This window comes from Hemiscyllium ocellatum, chromosome 7, assembly GCF_020745735.1.
Source record: "Hemiscyllium ocellatum isolate sHemOce1 chromosome 7, sHemOce1.pat.X.cur, whole genome shotgun sequence".
Classification (NCBI taxonomy): domain Eukaryota; kingdom Metazoa; phylum Chordata; class Chondrichthyes; order Orectolobiformes; family Hemiscylliidae; genus Hemiscyllium; species Hemiscyllium ocellatum.
The window spans coordinates 115640492-115658198 of NC_083407.1; the positions used below are offsets into that span (position 1 = coordinate 115640492).

At 45.0% G+C, this 17707-nt stretch overlaps 1 protein-coding gene across 1 annotated transcript in view; it reads left to right on the plus strand.

Annotated features, from left to right (window-relative positions):
• cps1 (carbamoyl-phosphate synthase 1, mitochondrial) overlaps window positions 1-16367 on the plus strand; it is a 183387-nt gene extending 167020 nt beyond the window's left edge. The window contains exons 33-38 of the mRNA XM_060827706.1: window positions 2465-2539; window positions 3261-3359; window positions 9876-9935; window positions 11265-11377; window positions 13361-13490; window positions 15215-16367. Of these exons, the coding sequence (XP_060683689.1) occupies window positions 2465-2539; window positions 3261-3359; window positions 9876-9935; window positions 11265-11377; window positions 13361-13490; window positions 15215-15316 (579 nt within the window). The 3' untranslated portion in view covers window positions 15317-16367. The remainder of the gene's footprint in view (window positions 1-2464; window positions 2540-3260; window positions 3360-9875; window positions 9936-11264; window positions 11378-13360; window positions 13491-15214) is intronic.
• Window positions 16368-17707: the final 1340 nt, after the last annotated feature.

Below are 17707 nucleotides of genomic sequence, written 5' to 3' on the forward strand. Positions count from 1 at the left end.
CTGCTGTTCAGATTAAGGTGCAAGTGGTGCCGTTTAAGAAGATTGTTTGGAATGTTTTCTTAATAAATGTGGCAGGCTTGAATTGGTGCAAGGCCTTTTCTGAGCTTTACCGGAAGCAGTGTTCCTTGTTGCTGTCTGTGCAGCTTAATTTTTCCAGTTTGCATTTCCCATTCAGCAGGGCTTGACAACCGAATGCCAGAGAAGGAAACACTAATCCCCATTTGTCTGAATTGATTCCTAGTATCAACTCTCAACATCTGCAATGGGCAAGGATTTTTGGTCAGGTGATAGACCCAGACTACAAAGTAGAGATCCATTCCGTTCAGTTGCAATGCCATAAATACGTTAGATATTCAGCCCATCATGTTTGCTCTCCCATTTGATCATGACTGATATGTTTCTCAGCCCCATTATCCTGCCTTCACCACCAAGAACCTATCTGTCTCTGTCTTAAGTACCTCTGTCTTGCAGAACTCCACTAATCACTAGCTGCCATCCTGAAAAAGATCCCTTTGTCCTTACTCTCTGTCTTTTGCCAGTCAGCCAATCTTCTATCCATGTCATTGCCCCTAACACCAAGGGCTCTTATTTAGCAACCTTCTGTGTAGCACCTTGTCAAAGGTCTTCCGGAAATTCAAATTGATCAGGTCCACTGGCTGTCCTTTGTCAAAATTGATCATTCCCTCCTCCAAGAATTGTAACAGCTTTGTTAGGTATGACCTCCTCTTGACAAAGCCTTGCTGACTCCAACCTAGTTTTCAGTGCACTTTCAAGTGTTCCACAATTTCATTCTTAGTAATGGACTCTAAAATCTTACCAGTGACGGAGGACAGGCTAACCAGCCTGTAGTTGTCCTGTCTTCTGCCTCCCTCCATTCTTAAACAAGGTTGCTATGTTAGCCATTTTCCAGTCCTCTGGGACCCTCCCTGACTCCAGTGATTCCTGAAATATTATGTCGCCAATGCCTCTACAATCTCCTCAGCTAGTTCCTTCGAGAGCTGGGGATGTGGCCCATCTGGTCTGGGTGATGTATCTACTTGCAGATTTTACAGCTTTTTCAGGATCTCCTCAGGGATGGTCACTACACTGCCCCCTGACTGTTTTGAAGTTCTGGTATGTTGCTGGTGTCTTCCATTGTGGAAACTGATGCAAAGTACATGTTCAGTTGCTTCACCATTTCTTTGTTCCCATTACCAGCCTAATTTCCCAATATTCTGATATCCACTCTTGCCTTTTAGGTTATGGGCTTTTAAAAAAAAAAATCTCTTGCAATCTTCTTTTCTATGAGTAGCTAGTTTTCCCTCATATTACCAAGCGTTTTGACTACATTGCTGAACTATATAGTTAGGAGGTTTCTGCTCTCTGCAGTGTTAAGTGTGGGGACAGTCTGCACGTGGGTGTGAGATGGACATAGGAAGTTTCAATTAGATCTTCCGTCACCCTTCCAGAGGGTGATGCAGCAGTCAGGCATTGGTGATATAATCCTTCAGGAATCACTGTTTTAAATGCAGACTAATGCTGGAGGGGCAGAGAGAGCATTTGTATACAACCTCAAACTTTATTCAAAGCAAATTTAAAATGAGTAACTTTTGAATTTGAAAGTTATTTTTATTCATTCATGGGATGAGACCGTTGCTGGCTCGGTCCACATTTATTGCCCATCCCTAATTACCCATAAGAGTGAACACGTTTCTGTGGTTCTGGAGTCATATGTAGGGAGGAATGGCAATTTCCTTGCCTTAAGGATGTCAGGAAAGCAGATGCGTTTTCCAGCAGTTGACAACAGATTCACGGGCATCGATGGACTCTTAATTCCAGACTTTCATTGAAGTCAAATTCCACTGTCTGCCTTGGTAGGTCTTGAACCCGGCTCCCTAGAACATTACTCGAGTCTCTGGATTAACGATCCGGTGATACTGTAGTCATTTCCTCATGAAGTCGAGGTATCTGAGGCCATTCCACTAAGATTGTGGGCAGAGGTTGGGAAAGTAAACATGATGAGTTCAGGTTTCACCTGCAGTGGGCGCTGTTCAGTCACAGTGAAACCATCAGTGTCTGTGCTGTATCTATACGCTGCATTAAAATCCACTAGTGAACTGTTTTCAAACTCGCGGCACGGTGGCACAGTGGTTAGCACTGCTGCCTCACAGCACCAGAGACCCGGGTTCAATTCCCAACTCAGGCGACTGACTGTGTGGAGTTTGCACGTTCTCCCCGTGTCTGCGTGGGTTTCCTCCGGGTGCTCCGGTTTCCTCCCACAGTCACAAAGATGTGCGGGTGAGGTGAATTGGCCATGCTAAATTGCCCATAGTGTTAGGTAAGGGGTAAATGTAGGGGTATGGGTGGGTTGCGCTTCGGCGGGTCGGTGTGGACTTGTTGGGCCGAAGGGCCTGTTTCCACACTGTAAGTAATCTAAAAAAAAATCTAAATGCAACTATTTTCAGCTTCATTTGGTCACTTGCAGGCGCCCATGTTTTCTTGGCCACGACTCAGGGACGCTGACCCAATTCTACGCTGTGAGATGGCATCGACTGGAGAGGTACCTGTAACATTTCTTTTATCTCCTTTAGCTTGCTGATCTGGGAGTCGTTACACAGGGGGACATCCTGACTGTTAATTGTGTATTGCTGGTAGGGGGAAAGAGCTGCAGAGGTTTCTCCCATAATTCAAAGCAATTTCTCACTGATTGAAGTTGGAAAGAAAATGCAACTCCCTGTTGTGTGTGAAGCTGAGCAGACAAGATCCAAAAACACCCCCTGAAAACTGGTTGTCTGATCTCAGTGGTTGTGATTGAGGGATCAATATTAGTTGGGACACAGGCAATAGATCCCTAGCTTGTCTGTGCAGTAGTTCCATTGTGTCTTCCACGTTAGGCTGAGCAGAAGACAGTGCCTTGATCTAGCCCAGTGTCTAAAAGAGCAGACTGCCAGGCCGCTGCACTAGAATGTCAGCCAAGGCTTCTTTCAGGTGAAACCTTTTCACTAATGAATGCCGAGGTTCTGGAATGCGCTGCATGGCATCCAAAAAAATAATTTGGTGGGTATTTTGAAAGGAAGAATGCTTCAGGGACAAAGTCTCTGAATGAGCATTCAGAGAGCTGATGCATGTGCGATGGGCTGAATGGCGTCCTTCTGCAATGTAACAATTGAACCTGCAACTTTGACTCCCAAGATGAGACTTTTTTATTTCACTTAACCAAATTTCCCCGAAGTCTCTGGGAAATGTGAGCGTGTTGAATCTTTCCTGTTTCTCTTTAACAGGTTGCTTGCTTTGGACCCAATATTTACTCTGCATTCCTGAAGGCGATCCTGTCCACGGGCTTCAAATTACCTCAGAAAGGGATTCTCATTGGAATTCAGGTACCGTTTGGTAACAAGAGGCAACCTCCCCGAGAGCCATGTTCACACAGTGTGTGCTTCTAATCAGAACTCCGAGAGCAGGCCTCCTCTCTCCTGAGCAGGCCCTGACTGCCAGTAATCTATGTATACGAAGGGGGCGGTGTGGGTGTGGTGGAGGTTTAAGTGACTCTCAAATGCCTGAGAGCGCTGTGCCGTGGATAGCACATACAGGGAGGTGGTCACTCCCCAGGGCAGGGAGAGAATGGATGACAGAACAAGAAGACTAGGCTGGCAGAGCAGGAACCGCCTGTGACCATTCCCCTGCAAAACAGACTCCGCTTTGGATATGAGTGAGGGGAATGGCCTCTCGGAGGAAAGTAGCAGCAGCCAAGTTCATTGGACCATAGTGGCTTTGCTCCACAGGAGAGGAGGAGGAAGTCTGAATGTGGAATAGTTGCAGGGGATTCAATTGTAGGGACAGTATAGTGGCCCATTGGTTAGCACTGCTGCCTCTCAGCGCCAGGGACCCAGCTAATAGAGTTGGGGAGGATTTAAGTTAAAATGGCAAGGGAGTGGGAACATGTATGGGGAGGCAGAAAAAAGAAACATTAGAGCAAAAACAAATTACAATAGAAAACAGGAAAATGATAGGCAGAGACTTCAAGGGCAAGAGTCAAACCAGCGCAAAATAATTGGAATGGGACTGAGAACATTAAGCATAAAGATGGATAAATTAATCAGGCTAATAACCTCATATGGGTATGATTAATTGAAATTACAGGGACATTGCTGCCGCGTGATCAGGGATGGGGACTGAATATCCAGAGAGATTATTTTTTCAAGCAAGAACAGACAAATAAGGAAACGAGGTGGGGTAGTGTTTCTGGTTGAAAATGTGTTGCTGGTCAAAGCACAGCAGGCCAGGCAGCATCTCAGGAATAGAGAATTCGACGTTTCGAGCATAAGCCCTTCATCAGAAACCAGTGTTTCTGGTTAAAGAGTAAATTAGCACAATAGTGAGGAAGGGTGTTAGCTCCGTTGAAGTGAAATCTGTATGGGTAGAGCTGATAAGCACAGTAAACTTAGAAGATCTGGTTATAGCAGGGACAAATGAATTAATTGGCAAGTGGTACAACTGGACAGTTCACCTATGGCAAGTGAGGAGATCAGGAGAATCTCCAGGCCAGTCAGAACTGTGAGGTAGTTACAGTGCCATAGCCTCCCCATTCAGAGATCACAAGTGCAGGTTCTAACCACTAGCTGTACTCCCTGGAAAATGCCCTCTTCTTTTGTGTGGCCGCTGCTTCTGATGAAATAATGTGCCACATGTAAGATGACAATGGTTAGTGGACTGACCATTACAGGGTGCCCCATGGTGGACTGACTATTAAAGCCTGCCCTGTATTGGACTGACCATTACAGCCTGTCCTGTGTTGGACTGACCATTACACCCTGCCCCTTGGTGGACTGTCCATTACAGCCTGCAGGACCGATCAGTCTGTTTATGGGTCTTATTCTTTACCTAAATCTATTAATACAAAAAATAAGATTTTGTTAAATGAGTTGGATTGTATGGAATTCAGGGAGAGCTAGCCAATTGGATACAACATTGGCTTGATGGTAAGAGACAGAGGGTGGTGGTGGTAGAGGGTTCAGTCTGGAGGCCTGTGACCAGCAGTGTGTCACCACGATTGATGCTAAGTCCACTGTTGTTCATCGTTTATATAAATGATTTGGCTGAGAATACAGGAAGCTTGGTTGGTAGGTTTGCTGATGACACTAAAATTGGTATGATGGGCAGTGAAAGAAGCTATCTAAGAGTACAACAGGATCTTGATCAACTGGGCCACTGGGCCAAGGAATGCCAGATGGAGTTTAATTTGGATAAATAGCCATTGCATTTTGGTAAGACAAACCAGGGCAGGACTTAACACAGTCAGTGGCAGGGCCCTAGGAACTTGGCGAACAGTGAGAAATTGAGGTGCAGGTACATAGTTCCTTGAAAGTGGTATCACAAGTAGACAGGGAAGTGAAGAAGGCGTTTGGTAAGTTTGCCTTCTTTGGTTAGGATGTGGAGATGCTGGCATTACAACCAGGGTGAACAAAGTTTTAAAAGAAATCACGCAATGCCAGGTTATAGTCCAACTGGTTTATTTGGAAGTACAAGCTTTCAGAACACTGCTCTTTCATCAAGTAGCTAGTGCCTTACAATTAATGCAATATATTGAACAAACCTAGATAAGCCTTTCATTGTTTAAAATGGGTTGCAGGTCTCAGTTCATTAATATGTCACATTCCTGAGGTAACTTGAGGTTTTATTTAAAAAAGTGACATCATTATGAGATAGCGAGAGTCTGGAGACAGGATATTCCTGTTAGGGTGAAAGGAAAGGCTGGTAAGTGTAGAGAATGCTGGGTGACTAAAGAAATTGAGGTTTTGGTAAAGAAAAAGAAGGAAGTCCATGTCAGGTATAGACAGCAGAGATTGAGTGAATCCTTAGAGTGTAAAGGCAGGAGGGGTACACTTAAGAAGGAAATCAGGAGGGCAAAAAGGGGACATGAGATAGCTTTGGCACATAGGGTTAAGGAGAATCCAAAGGGTTTTTACAAATACATTAAGGGCAAAAGGGTAACGAGGGAGAGAATAAAACCCCTCAACGATCAGCAAGGCGGCCTTTGTGTGGAGTTGCAGGAGATGGGGGAGATACTAAATGAGTATTTTGCATCAGTGTTTACTGTGCAGAAGGACATGGAAAATATAGAATGTAGGGAAATAGATGGTGACATCTTGAAAAATGTCCATATTACAGAGTAGGTGGTGCTGGATGTCTTGAAACGCATAAAGGTGCATAAATCCCCAGGACCTGATCAGGTGTGCTCTGGAACTCTGTGGGAAGCTGGGGAAGTCATAGCTGGGGCCTCTAACTGAGATATTTGTATCATCGATAGTCACAGGTGAGGTACCAGGAAACTGATGCCATTATTTAAGAACAGTGGTCAGGATAAGCCAAGGAACTAAAGACCTATGAGTTTGACATGGGTGGTGGGCATGTTGTTGGAGGGAATCCTGAGGGACAGGATGTACATTTTTTTGGAAAGGCAAGGACTGATTAGGGATAGTCAATCATATCTGAGAAATGTGGTTTGATTTTTTTTTGAAGCAGTAGCAAAGAGGATTGATGAGGGCAGAGCGGCGGACGTGATATATGGACTTCAATAAGGCGTTCAACAAGGTTCCCCAAGGGAAACTGGTTAGCAAGGTTAGATCTCATGAAATACAGGGAGAGCTAGCCATTTGGAGGTAGAAGACAGAGGGTGATGGTGGAGGGTTGTTTTTCATACTGGAGGCCTGTGACCAGTGGAGTGCCACAAGGATCGGTGCTGGGTTCACTACTTTTTGTCACTTCTATAAATGATTTGGATGTTAGCATAAGAGATATAGTTAGTAAGTTTGCAAATGAAACCAAAATTGGAGGTGTAATGGACGATCTGATTAAGATCCCACTGTCATCTTAATAAGATGGGCCAATGGGCTGAGGAGTGGTAGATGGAGTTGAATTCGGATAAATGCAAGGTGCTGCACTTTGGGAAAACAAATCATAGCAGGACTTATACACTTAATGGTAAGGTCCTAGGGAATGTTGCTGAACAAAGAGACCTTGGAGTGCAGGTTCATAGCTCCTTGAAAGTGGAGTCGCAGGTAGATATGATAGTGAAGAAGGTGTTTGGTATGCTTTCCTTTATTGGTCAGAGTATGGAGTACAGGAGTCAGAAGGTCATGTTGCAGCTGTACAGGACATTGGTTAGGCCACTTTTGGAATATTGCATGCCATTCGGAAGGATGTTGTGAAACTTGAAAGGGTTCAGAAAAGATTTACAAGGATATTGCCAGGGTTGGAGGATTTGAGCTACAGGGAGACGCTGAACAGGCTGGGGCTGTTTTCCCTGGAGTGTTGGGAGTCTGAGGGGTGACCTTATAGAGGTTTACAAAATCATGAAGGGTATGAGTAGGGTAAATAGACAAGGTCTTTTCCCAGGGACTGGGGAGTCCAGAACTAGAGGGCATAGGTTTAGGGTGAGAGGGGAAAGATATAAAAGAGACCTATTATGCAGAGGGTGGAACGTGTATGGAATGAGCTGCCAGAGGAAGTGGTGGAGGCTGGTACAATTGCAACACTTAAGAGGCATTTGGATGGGTATGTGAATAGGAAGGGTTTGAAGGGATATGGGCCGGGTGCTGGCAGGTGGGACTAGATTGGTTGGGATATCTGGTCAGCATGGACGCGTTGGATCGAAGCGTCTGTTTCCATGCTGTACATCTCTATGACACTATCTCAGCTCAGACGATGTATTAAAGGTGTGAGGTGAGAGTCTGGATGTATTCCAGTCTTGAGTCAGAATGGTTCTATTTCCAAAGTAGGAATTTATGAAATGTCACATGGATTATAAAAAGTACTGACTGCCTGCAGATTGTGTGCTCTTTGAACAAAATGGAATGTATCTGCAAATACAAGTTCACACAACAATTGTCAGACAGGGACGTTCCCTCCCAGTCTGGGAACACTTCAGCGGTCCGGACCATTCGGCCTCAGATTTTCAGGTGACCATCCTCCAAGGCAGACTTCAGGATGTGCAAAAATCCTGATAGCCAAGTTCGCCTCAAAATGGTCTCAACCAGGACCTTGGGTTCATGTCACACTATACTCTCACTCACCTCACTCACCTCACTCACACACAGTCACACGCGCACTCTTACACACTCTCACACTTACGCAAATCCTCTCTTATTCATGTGCTCACTCTCAGGCACACAGATACACCCCATGCACACACCATCTCGCAGGCACATACTCCATCACACTCACTGTATTAAGCATGCACACATGCACGTACACGTAGACACACAATGACATTCTACACCTCTCTCCTGCACACACATATAAGTCTATGGAGTGTATTTGCATTTGCAGAATTGTATTTGCAGATACATTCCATTTTGTTCAAAAAAAACACATAATCTGTAGGCAGTCAATATTTTTTATAATCCATGTGACATTTTATAAATTCCTGCTTGGAATACATACAGACTCTAACCTCATAGGTTCAATGGGAATCGGTTTAGCTCAGTTGGCTGGATCACTTACTTAGCAGGGCAGTGAGATACCAACAGCGTGGGTTCAATTCCCATCACTGGTTTGACATTGCCATGAAGGACGTTCCATCTCAACTTCCCTCGCCTGAGATCTGGTGGCCCTCAGGTTAAATCACCATCAGTCGCTTCTCTCTAATAAGGGAGCATCTCCTAGGGTCTGGTAAGACTATGTTGACGCAGCAACACAACACCTTTAATATGGTGTCTGAGTTGAGGTGTCACCTTTGTTTTTTAATAAAACCTTCAGTTATCTTGGGCATGTGACTTGAAAGAAGTTCTGGGATTTACATATTAATGAATGTAAACCTGCAACCCATTTTAAAAGATGAAAGACTTAACACCAATCTAGGTTTGTTCAATATATCACATCAGCGGTATGATACTGTGACCTTTTTGTTATATATTTTGTGTCCTATGATCCCACTCCCGTAGCCACTTGATGAAGGACCAGTGCTCCAAAAGCTAGTACTTGCAAAATAAACCTGTTGGACGATACCTTCTTTGGTTAGAGTACCAGTACAGGGGTTGGGGCATCATGTTACAGCCGTACAAGGCATTAATGAGGTTGCACTTGGAGAACTATGTGCGATTCTGGTTGCCCCCTGCGAGAGGAAGGATGTTAGTTAACTGGAAATGGTGCAAAGAAAGATTTACCAGGTTGCTGCTGAGAATAGAGAGTTGAGTTGTAACAAGAGGCTGGATAGGCTGGGACTTCTCTCCCTGGAATGTAGGAGGCAGAGGGGTGACCTTACAGACATTTATAAAATCGTGAGGGGCATAGATAAGGTGAATAGCCAAGGTCTTTTCCCCAGGATTGGGGAGGGCAGAACTAGAAGGCATGGGTTTAAGCTGAGAGGATGAAGATATAGAAGGGACCTGAGAGGCAACTTTTTTCACACAGAGGGTGGTGTTTATATTAACTAGCTACCAGAGGAAGTGGTAGAGGTGGGTACAATTACAACATTTAAAAGACATTTGGACAGGTACATGGAAAGGAAAGGTTTAGAGGCATATCAGCTAAACACAGGCAAATGGAACTAGTTCAGATTAGAAAACCTGATTGGCATGGGTGAGTTGAGCTGAAGGGTCTGTTTCTGTGTTGTATTCTGACTCTCTGCTTTTCAAGTTGATGTTGCTGTCCAGCTGTTGTGGTTGGAATTTACTTCAAAGGAATCTGAACAATTTCAGAGGAGCTTTGGTTTGTTCTGATCCGGAGTACTCTTGTCCCTATGATAGTAAACTACCTGACAGTGTTTATTTTGTGTATTGAACCTGCAGAGACTCTTATACCTGATCCTGACTTGCAGAGATGACTGTTAGAAACATGTGGCGTTACTTTTTTTGGTCTATACTGAGGTCCTTTCTTTCTGTTAATTGTTTTCACAGAGCTCTTTTCGATCAAAGTTTCTTGACACTGCACAACAGCTTCATGAACAGGGATACAAGGTAGGTCTCCGCATCTTGGTTAAAACTCATGAACACAGAGTAGTGTTCCCTATTACAGCAGGGAAAGAAATGATGTTTTTTAGATTACTTACAGTGTGGAAACAGGCCCTTCGGCCCAACAAGTCCACACCGACCCGCCGAAGCGCAACCCACCCATACCCCTACGTTTACCCCTTATGTAACACTATGGGCAATTTTAGCATGGCCAATTCACCTGACCCGCACATCTTTGGATTGTGGGAGGAAACCGGAGCACCCGGAGAAAACCCACGCAGACACGGGGAGAACGTGCAAACTCCACACAGTCAGTCGCCTGAGTCGGGAATTGAACCCGGGTCTCTGGCACTGTGAGGCAGCAGTGCTAACCACGTGTCTCTGACAGTGGCTTTAGCATTTCCTGTGACACAATGTCTGTGACCACTCTGTTCACTGAAGCCTGCACCAAGACCCTGGCATTGCTCTGTAGTACCATCTCAGAGCAACATCAGGCTCCAGTACAACTGTCCATTCCTCTGCTGTCCTCTGCAGCTTGAGAGATATTGGCAGCCTCAACTGGAGATTTTAAAGGCAGCATTTCTTATCTAACTGGGATTTCAAAGACTCATAGGCTGAGCTAGTAGGCTTTCAGTGTTCTCCTCCAAACCTCCTCTGGAAGGACTTCCTTTCCAGCTCCACACATTCCCAAAATCAGGGAGATGGGGTTTGTGAATGCTATCCACTAGCTGTTTTGCACATTTAGAGGAAATCTGAAATGGGTTTTTTTCACGCAGAGAGTGGTAGAGAGATGGAATGTTGCTGCCCGAGAGGCAGGAACTACTGCAACATTTAAGGAGCATCTAGGCGGACATGTAAAATGCCAGGGGAGACTAAGTTATGGATCAAGTGCAGGAGAATTGGATTAATGTAGTTTGGTGTTTGTTGCTTGGCATAGATATGAAAGGCATGTTGCTGTGCTGTATGACTCTGAGAAAATGTTGTGCTGACAGTTTCATCTTGGGTGTGTTGAGGCCATGTGTTGGGGTGAGGAGGTGAAGCAGATTACAGCTGTGTGCCACAACAGCTGCATATTACAAGATTTAAGTTTTCACCTCCCCCTGCCCTTCTGAAGCTGGCCCTGATGCACCATCGTGTTTCTCCATGATCGAGTGATTCCCTATGTCTGTAGCACTGGCACTGGCGATGCATGAGTCGTTCAGTGTTCTCTTGTGGGTTTTCAGAAAACCTTTAATCTGGAGTTCCCTGAAAACCTGTACAATCGCTGGGCGTCAGTGTGGTGAAGGCTGACATGGCTTGTGTTTGATGTGAAACCTGTTGTTTGTTTCATTGAAGCTCTATGCCACAGAAGGAACGGCTGCCTGGTTAAATGCCAATGATGTACCCACTGCCCCCGTCTCATGGCCTGATGCAGAGGATCACAGTTCATCAGCTCCCTCCTTTACCAAGTGAGTGCCTGCCGTGGTTGTTGGGGATTCTCTGTACACTCACCTTTTGTTGAGGGTCACCCATTAGATTTGTACTCCATTCAAATCTTAACATATATTTGTGATTTTTATTTTGACATATTTTCCTGGTTAAAGCAAGCATCCCCATATTTCCTCAAATCCTCCAGTTCTGGTAATGTCCTTTTATAAACTGTGGCATAAAACTGAATTATAACTTTACTGAAAGAATGCCTAGTGCCTGTGGTCTGAAGGAGCTGGAGCTGGAATTGCAGTCTGTGGGGTTCCAGAGGCTCCCCTTTCTTACCATGCCTTGTGTTTCGTAAAACCTGCTCATGTTCCCTCACAAGGGTGTAGACATTGTCTTCCCACATCAATTCCCCTGGGATTCTAGTGCAAGCATATCCTTCCAGTATGAATAGAACTATCTGCAGTATTATGGCTGCTTTAATCAATTGTAAAAGTCACACAACTCCAAGTTATAGCCCAACAGGTTTATTTGGAAGCACACTAGCTTTCAGAGCGTCGCTCCTCCAGGTGGTTGAAGGAGTGGTGCTCCGAAAGCTAGTGCTTCCAATTAAACCTGTTGGGCTATAACCTGGTGTTGTGTGATTTTTAACTTTGTACACCCCAGTCCAACACTGGCATCTCCAAATCTTAATCAATTCTAGCATAGCCTCCTTGCCCGATATTTCAAGTCTCGATAAATAAAGGGATGTTAAAACAGAAATTGCTGCAGGGGTAAAGTAGTAAATAAATGGGTGGAGATGGAGCCCGGGGGGTGGGGTGGTGGGAGAAGGAAGGGGGGGGTAGCGGGGGAGAGGAGGGGAGAAAAAAAGAGAGACAGTAGGGCAGACAAGGGATGGTAAGCCAGGGAAAAAAAAAAGCTGATAATAGAGACCATTAGTGGGTGAAAATGGTTTGATTGTGATGAAAGCAGTCCATGTGATAGAGGTACGGAGGTGGATAAAGAACATAGTAGGTGGGGTTCACACTGTAAAATTATTGGACTCCATATTGAATCTTGAATGTTGCCGGGACCCCGGAGAACGACACGGTGCTGTTCTTCTAGCTTGTACAGAGTTTGCTGGAGCACTACAACAGGTCCGAGAGAGAAATAAAAAATCCACCTCCTTGACCGACTCATCTGGTTGTCCTGCTACATGTACTCCAGTTCCTGCACTACCTCTACACTTCCCTTTATTGTGGCTTGGCTGTGCCTTGTTCATTCTTGCCATATACATTCTTGAGGTTAATTCCAATTTCCCCAATTCTTCCTCATGACCTGTTCATAGCATCCCGACAGTGCAGAAGGAGGCCATTCAGCCCATCAAGTCTGCACCAATCATCCAAACAGCATTCCATCCGGACCTATCCCTCCATCCTTATCCACGTAAGCCTGCATTTATTGCGGCTAAGCCACCTAGCCTGCAAATCCAGGAATTTGGCATGGCCAATCCCCCTAAATTGCACATCTTTAGACAATCTGAGGAAACCGGAGCAGCAAACCCACACAAACATGCTGACAATGTGCGAACTCCACACAGACATCAAAGGCGGGAATCGAACCTGGGTTTGTGGTGCTGTGAGGCAGCAGTGCCACCGTGCCGCCAGTTCTTTGATGCTTTCCTGTACTCTGGCTTTCCTCAACAACACAGCCAAAGCTTCTACCACTTGTAAGAGGATCAAGAATCAGAGGAGACAAATACAAAATGATTTGCAAAAGAAGCAAGTATAATGCGAGAAAATCTTTTTCACAATACGACTGGTTCCAGGAAGGAAGGCAGGTGTCTCCAAAGTGTAGTGGAGGCGGGTTCATTTGAGAGCGGGATGAATTTTTATTTAAATGGGAACAATGTGCGTGGTTGTGGGGAGAAAAAGGTGTAGGATGGCACCAAGTTGAAGTGCTCAGAGAGCTAATGCAGACAGGATGAGCTGAACAGCCTCCTTTTGCACTGTAACGATTCTGTGTGACTGTCTTTTCAGACTAATCCACGATGGAGCCATTGACCTGGTGATAAACCTGCCCAACAATAACACCCGCTTTATGAGGGAGAACTACCTGATCCGCAGAATGGCCATTGATCATGCTGTACCTCTTATCACCAATTTTCAGGTAATAATAATGACTGTACCTCTTAACTTTGCTCCCATCAGAAATCCTGGCGAGATGCTTACTGGTCACAAAATGTCAGTGGCTGAATCAGACTTAAAGCTGGAACATTGACAGGGAGTGGAGGGAAGAGATTATCAGAATCTCCTTCAGAATTCCGTGGTCATACACTGAGATCTGAAATTGGCTTTAATAAATGAGACAGCTCTAATGTGGCTCAAATTTGTCCCATCCTCTCCTTTTCCAGGCGAACAGCTCTCTCTCCACTCATCATCTTTCCTGTTTGAGCAAGGAGATTAAGTAATTCAATTACTATAGAATAAAATTGTGTGGTCACAATGTCCCAGTAATCTAACTCCCTTTCTCCAGTATTATCTTTCCATCCACTTTTGCACCATCTTATCTTCCTAAGCTCATTTGTGCATGATACTCAGAGCCATCTGGAGATTATTATTCCTGAGCTTTTTCTGACCCATTTCATACCTAGCTGTCTCAGTTCTGACTCCAGGACCACATTCCTCTTCCTCCCATGTTGTTGGTTCCAATTTCCACAAGGCACACTCGCTGTTCACCCTCTTCTCTCGGCATAATCCTTAATCCTGGCATCGGAGGCCACAGGCCACCCTGGAATCACGTCTACAGCCAGGAGATTGCTGGGCTGTTTCTCAATCTATCAAACCTTCTTTCACTCTCACACAGCACAGAAAGAGGCCATAAAATACGCCTTTCTAACCTGTACTAACTCTTTGAAAGAACTCTGCTGTTCATTCCATCCCCATTTTCATTTTCTGGTTTGAAAGCCTCTGTGGAGCAATCTTCGGGTTTACTTTCTGAGCAGAGAATTTCAGATCCGAAAAACTCGTGGTGTCAAACAATCCTCATTTCGCTTCTGGACCCAGTGGTTTAAATCTGTCCCCATCAGTGAGTGATTCTGCTCAACGTGTAAACAGGATACATTGGGAGAAATGGTCTTGTTCTGAAACCCCCCCCAATTAAATCTGTGCTGTAACATGAACGTTTGTAGCTTTGCTGGTCTCTCTGTAAAACCAGCCTCCTCTTGCCTGGTGTGAATCTGTTGAATTGATTCTGCACCCTCTGATCTTCTTCCAAAGATCTGCCCAGAACTGGAAGCAACATTCTGGATTTGTACACTCGTCCTCGTTTGTAAACCAAAGAAACCACAAAAACAAGGAGCAGATGTGGCTTTTTTTTGTTTTTAAATTGCTGATCGTTGTCACGGTCACCATTACTGATCCCAGCTTTCAATTTGAAGCTAATGAATTAAATTCTAATTCGACCAGCTCCTGTGCAGGGTCCTGCAGAGCCTCGGGAGAGCTCATCAATACTACTTAGACCAGAGTCTCCACTTTTGAGCTGTTGTAAGCTATTGTCCATACAGGTTCTTACCCATTCCTCCTGGGTATGTTTCGCCTATCGCAGAGTAGTGGACAGGGTTGTGTATGTATGCATGTTGTCGGCTTGTTGACAGAACCCAGCACTAATTCCAAGGTTACTGCACCTAGTGCAATGACGAATCCCAAAAGGGCATCCACTGCTCTCCCACTCTCTCCTTTCTTTTTTTAAGAATCATAGAAGCCCTGCAGTGTGGAAACAGGCCATTTGGCCCTTTTTTGGGAAGTTGTCTTCAGTTAGCACAGGGAACTTGTTGACTGGCTCTCAGCATTTTATTGGTAAATGCTATTGATTCCTTCTTCTTGCCCTTTCAGGTGGCAAAACTTTTTGCCGAAGCGATTAAACACTGTGGGAAACTGGATTCCACCAGCCTGTACCACTATCGAGAGAACAGTGTGATCAGAGGTTTACCGTGAAAGGTTCCCGTCTGCCTGGTTTGTGCAGGCCCTCACTCCACGTGTACAAAGTTGGTTCTCTGACACGAACAAAAACATATTCTTATTGTAACAGCTTTCGAATAAACAGAGAGAGAGATTTCAATGTGACCACACGATTCACCTAATTCAGCTCTTGCTTTTGGAGGCCTAAGCACTATGGAAATGACTCCCTGTTCTAAATGCTTTCCCTCTTTCTCCCGGCTGTACATGGCAATGGAGAGGACACTGTGGAGACAGTGGGTACCGCAAGACCACCCCCCCCCTTCCCCCCAACCTTGTAACTGAGCAAGCTGCGAGGACTTTGAGTTGGTGATGTACATCCCTCTTCCTACGCAGTGTTCTCATGAGGGTTTGCTGATTGTGACCCTGAACTGATATGTCAGTGCCTTGCAACCACCAGCTTCATTCCTGCCACAGCCATGATGACAAAAGCAGAGTTATCAGTTTGACAATTGCTCGCTCAGCTAGACAGCGGGAGCTGTTTTCAGTCCTCGCAATTCGCGTGTCAGAAGTGGGCCCATTTACATTGATGACCGGTGATGGGTTGGCCTGCCATTGGCCTTGAATTGACCCAGGAGCCTTCCACATGCCCTCCCATAACCTGCAGCCCCTTCATTTTCTCTTGAGGATCTTGCGTTGGCATGGACTTGACTGGAATTTGCAGATTTCCAACATGTTTTCTGGTTCTCCCCCTTGGCCATTTACAGCTCCCCTCCATCTGCAGTGTGGGTGTGTGTGTATGAATGCGTGTGTAAGTGGGTGGGGGATACTCATGATCTTGCAGTGGCAACAGACACACTGTACCACCTTCCCACTATCCCTGACCCCAATGAGAAGATAATTCTCGGCTTTGTGCATTGTGGAGGTGCACTATCTCTGGGCTCAGTGGACATCCAAACGTATAGTCGGGCTGTCACTTTGATGTAGTCATGTGTGGCCACAAGCAGGGCTGGTGGTTTTTTTTCATAGTGCTTCATTTTCATGTCATTCCTCTGCTGTGATGCTGTATAATTCCTTATAACTGTATCAAAACAACAATAAATCATTGTTTAATTAAACACTGAGCTATGCTGTTTGTGTCGGGAGGAGGGTGTGACCATGTCTGTTCATGCATTTCATTCCTTCATAGCGTTTTCACCTCACGTGCCCACAACCCAGGTATGATCCCACTGGCATTTGGCACCATATTTTCACTCACCAATGTGTCCACTGGACAGGAGGTGTCAGCAGCCTCTTCAGCGGAGGATGGCGTGATTACCCCTCCTTGCTCTGACCTCCATCAGCTCCACTTGCGCCCCTCGAAGAATCTGTGCAACAATCATGACCTGTGCTTCAATTGATCCAGGTCCTGCACCAACCTGGTGCTGCTGAAGCAAATTCAAGGTCCTTTATTCCTCAACACGAACTCATTTTCCCATTTCAGGATTGCGCTTTTCTCTGGAGGAGAAAGTGAGGTCTTCAGATGCTGGAGATCAGAGTTGAAAATGTGTTGCTGGAAAAGTGCAGCAGGTCAGGCAGCATCCAAGGAACAGGAGATTCGATGTTTCGGGCATAAGCCCTTCTTCAGGAATCTTCAGGATTCCTGAAGAAGGGCTTATGCCCGACACGTCGAATCTCCTAATCCTTGGATGCTGCCTGACCTGTGCTTTTCCAGCAACACATTTTCAGCTCTTGCGCTTTTCTCTGCCAGTCTATTCTCTGTAACTGTTTCCTGGCAAAAGAATCTGAATGACACAAAGATAAGTAGGAAGTGACTAGTAACAAGGACATAAGAATATTACAAAGGTAGGTTAAGTGCGTGGACAAAGATCTGGCAATGAAGTACAACGTGGGAAAGTGTGAAATTGTGCATTCTGGCAGAAAATATTCTTTTAAAAAGCATTGTGGGTAAATTACTACAAGCTGCCTTTAATTCAGCTACTCATTTAAACAAAAGTTCCCCAGACAATCAAACACTGAAGCAATCACTTAAACATGTAGCAACTCAAATAATAGCCCTCAAGTAGGAAAATTAAGCCACACAACTCAACTTAGCTACAACTTGATTAATAATGGAATTTAGTTATGATTCTGATGAACAGTGTCTGTGTTTGGATAGCCCAAGGTTCAATCCTTGAGCAGTGTTCTAAATTCTGCTGCTGAAGAATCCTAGAGTCCAATTTTTACTCAATTTTCCTGTCTTCCAAGTTTGTGGTCCTTTAGATTCTTTTCCCTATATTGATTATATTCCTGGGGTCTTCAAATCTGCAGGTTCTGTTTCCTGCCTTTTCTCCCTAACCCTCGATTCCCTTGCTGATTACAAGTCGGCAGACTTGAATATACTCAATGACCCAGCATCAACAGCCGCCAGGGAAAAAGGAATTCCACACA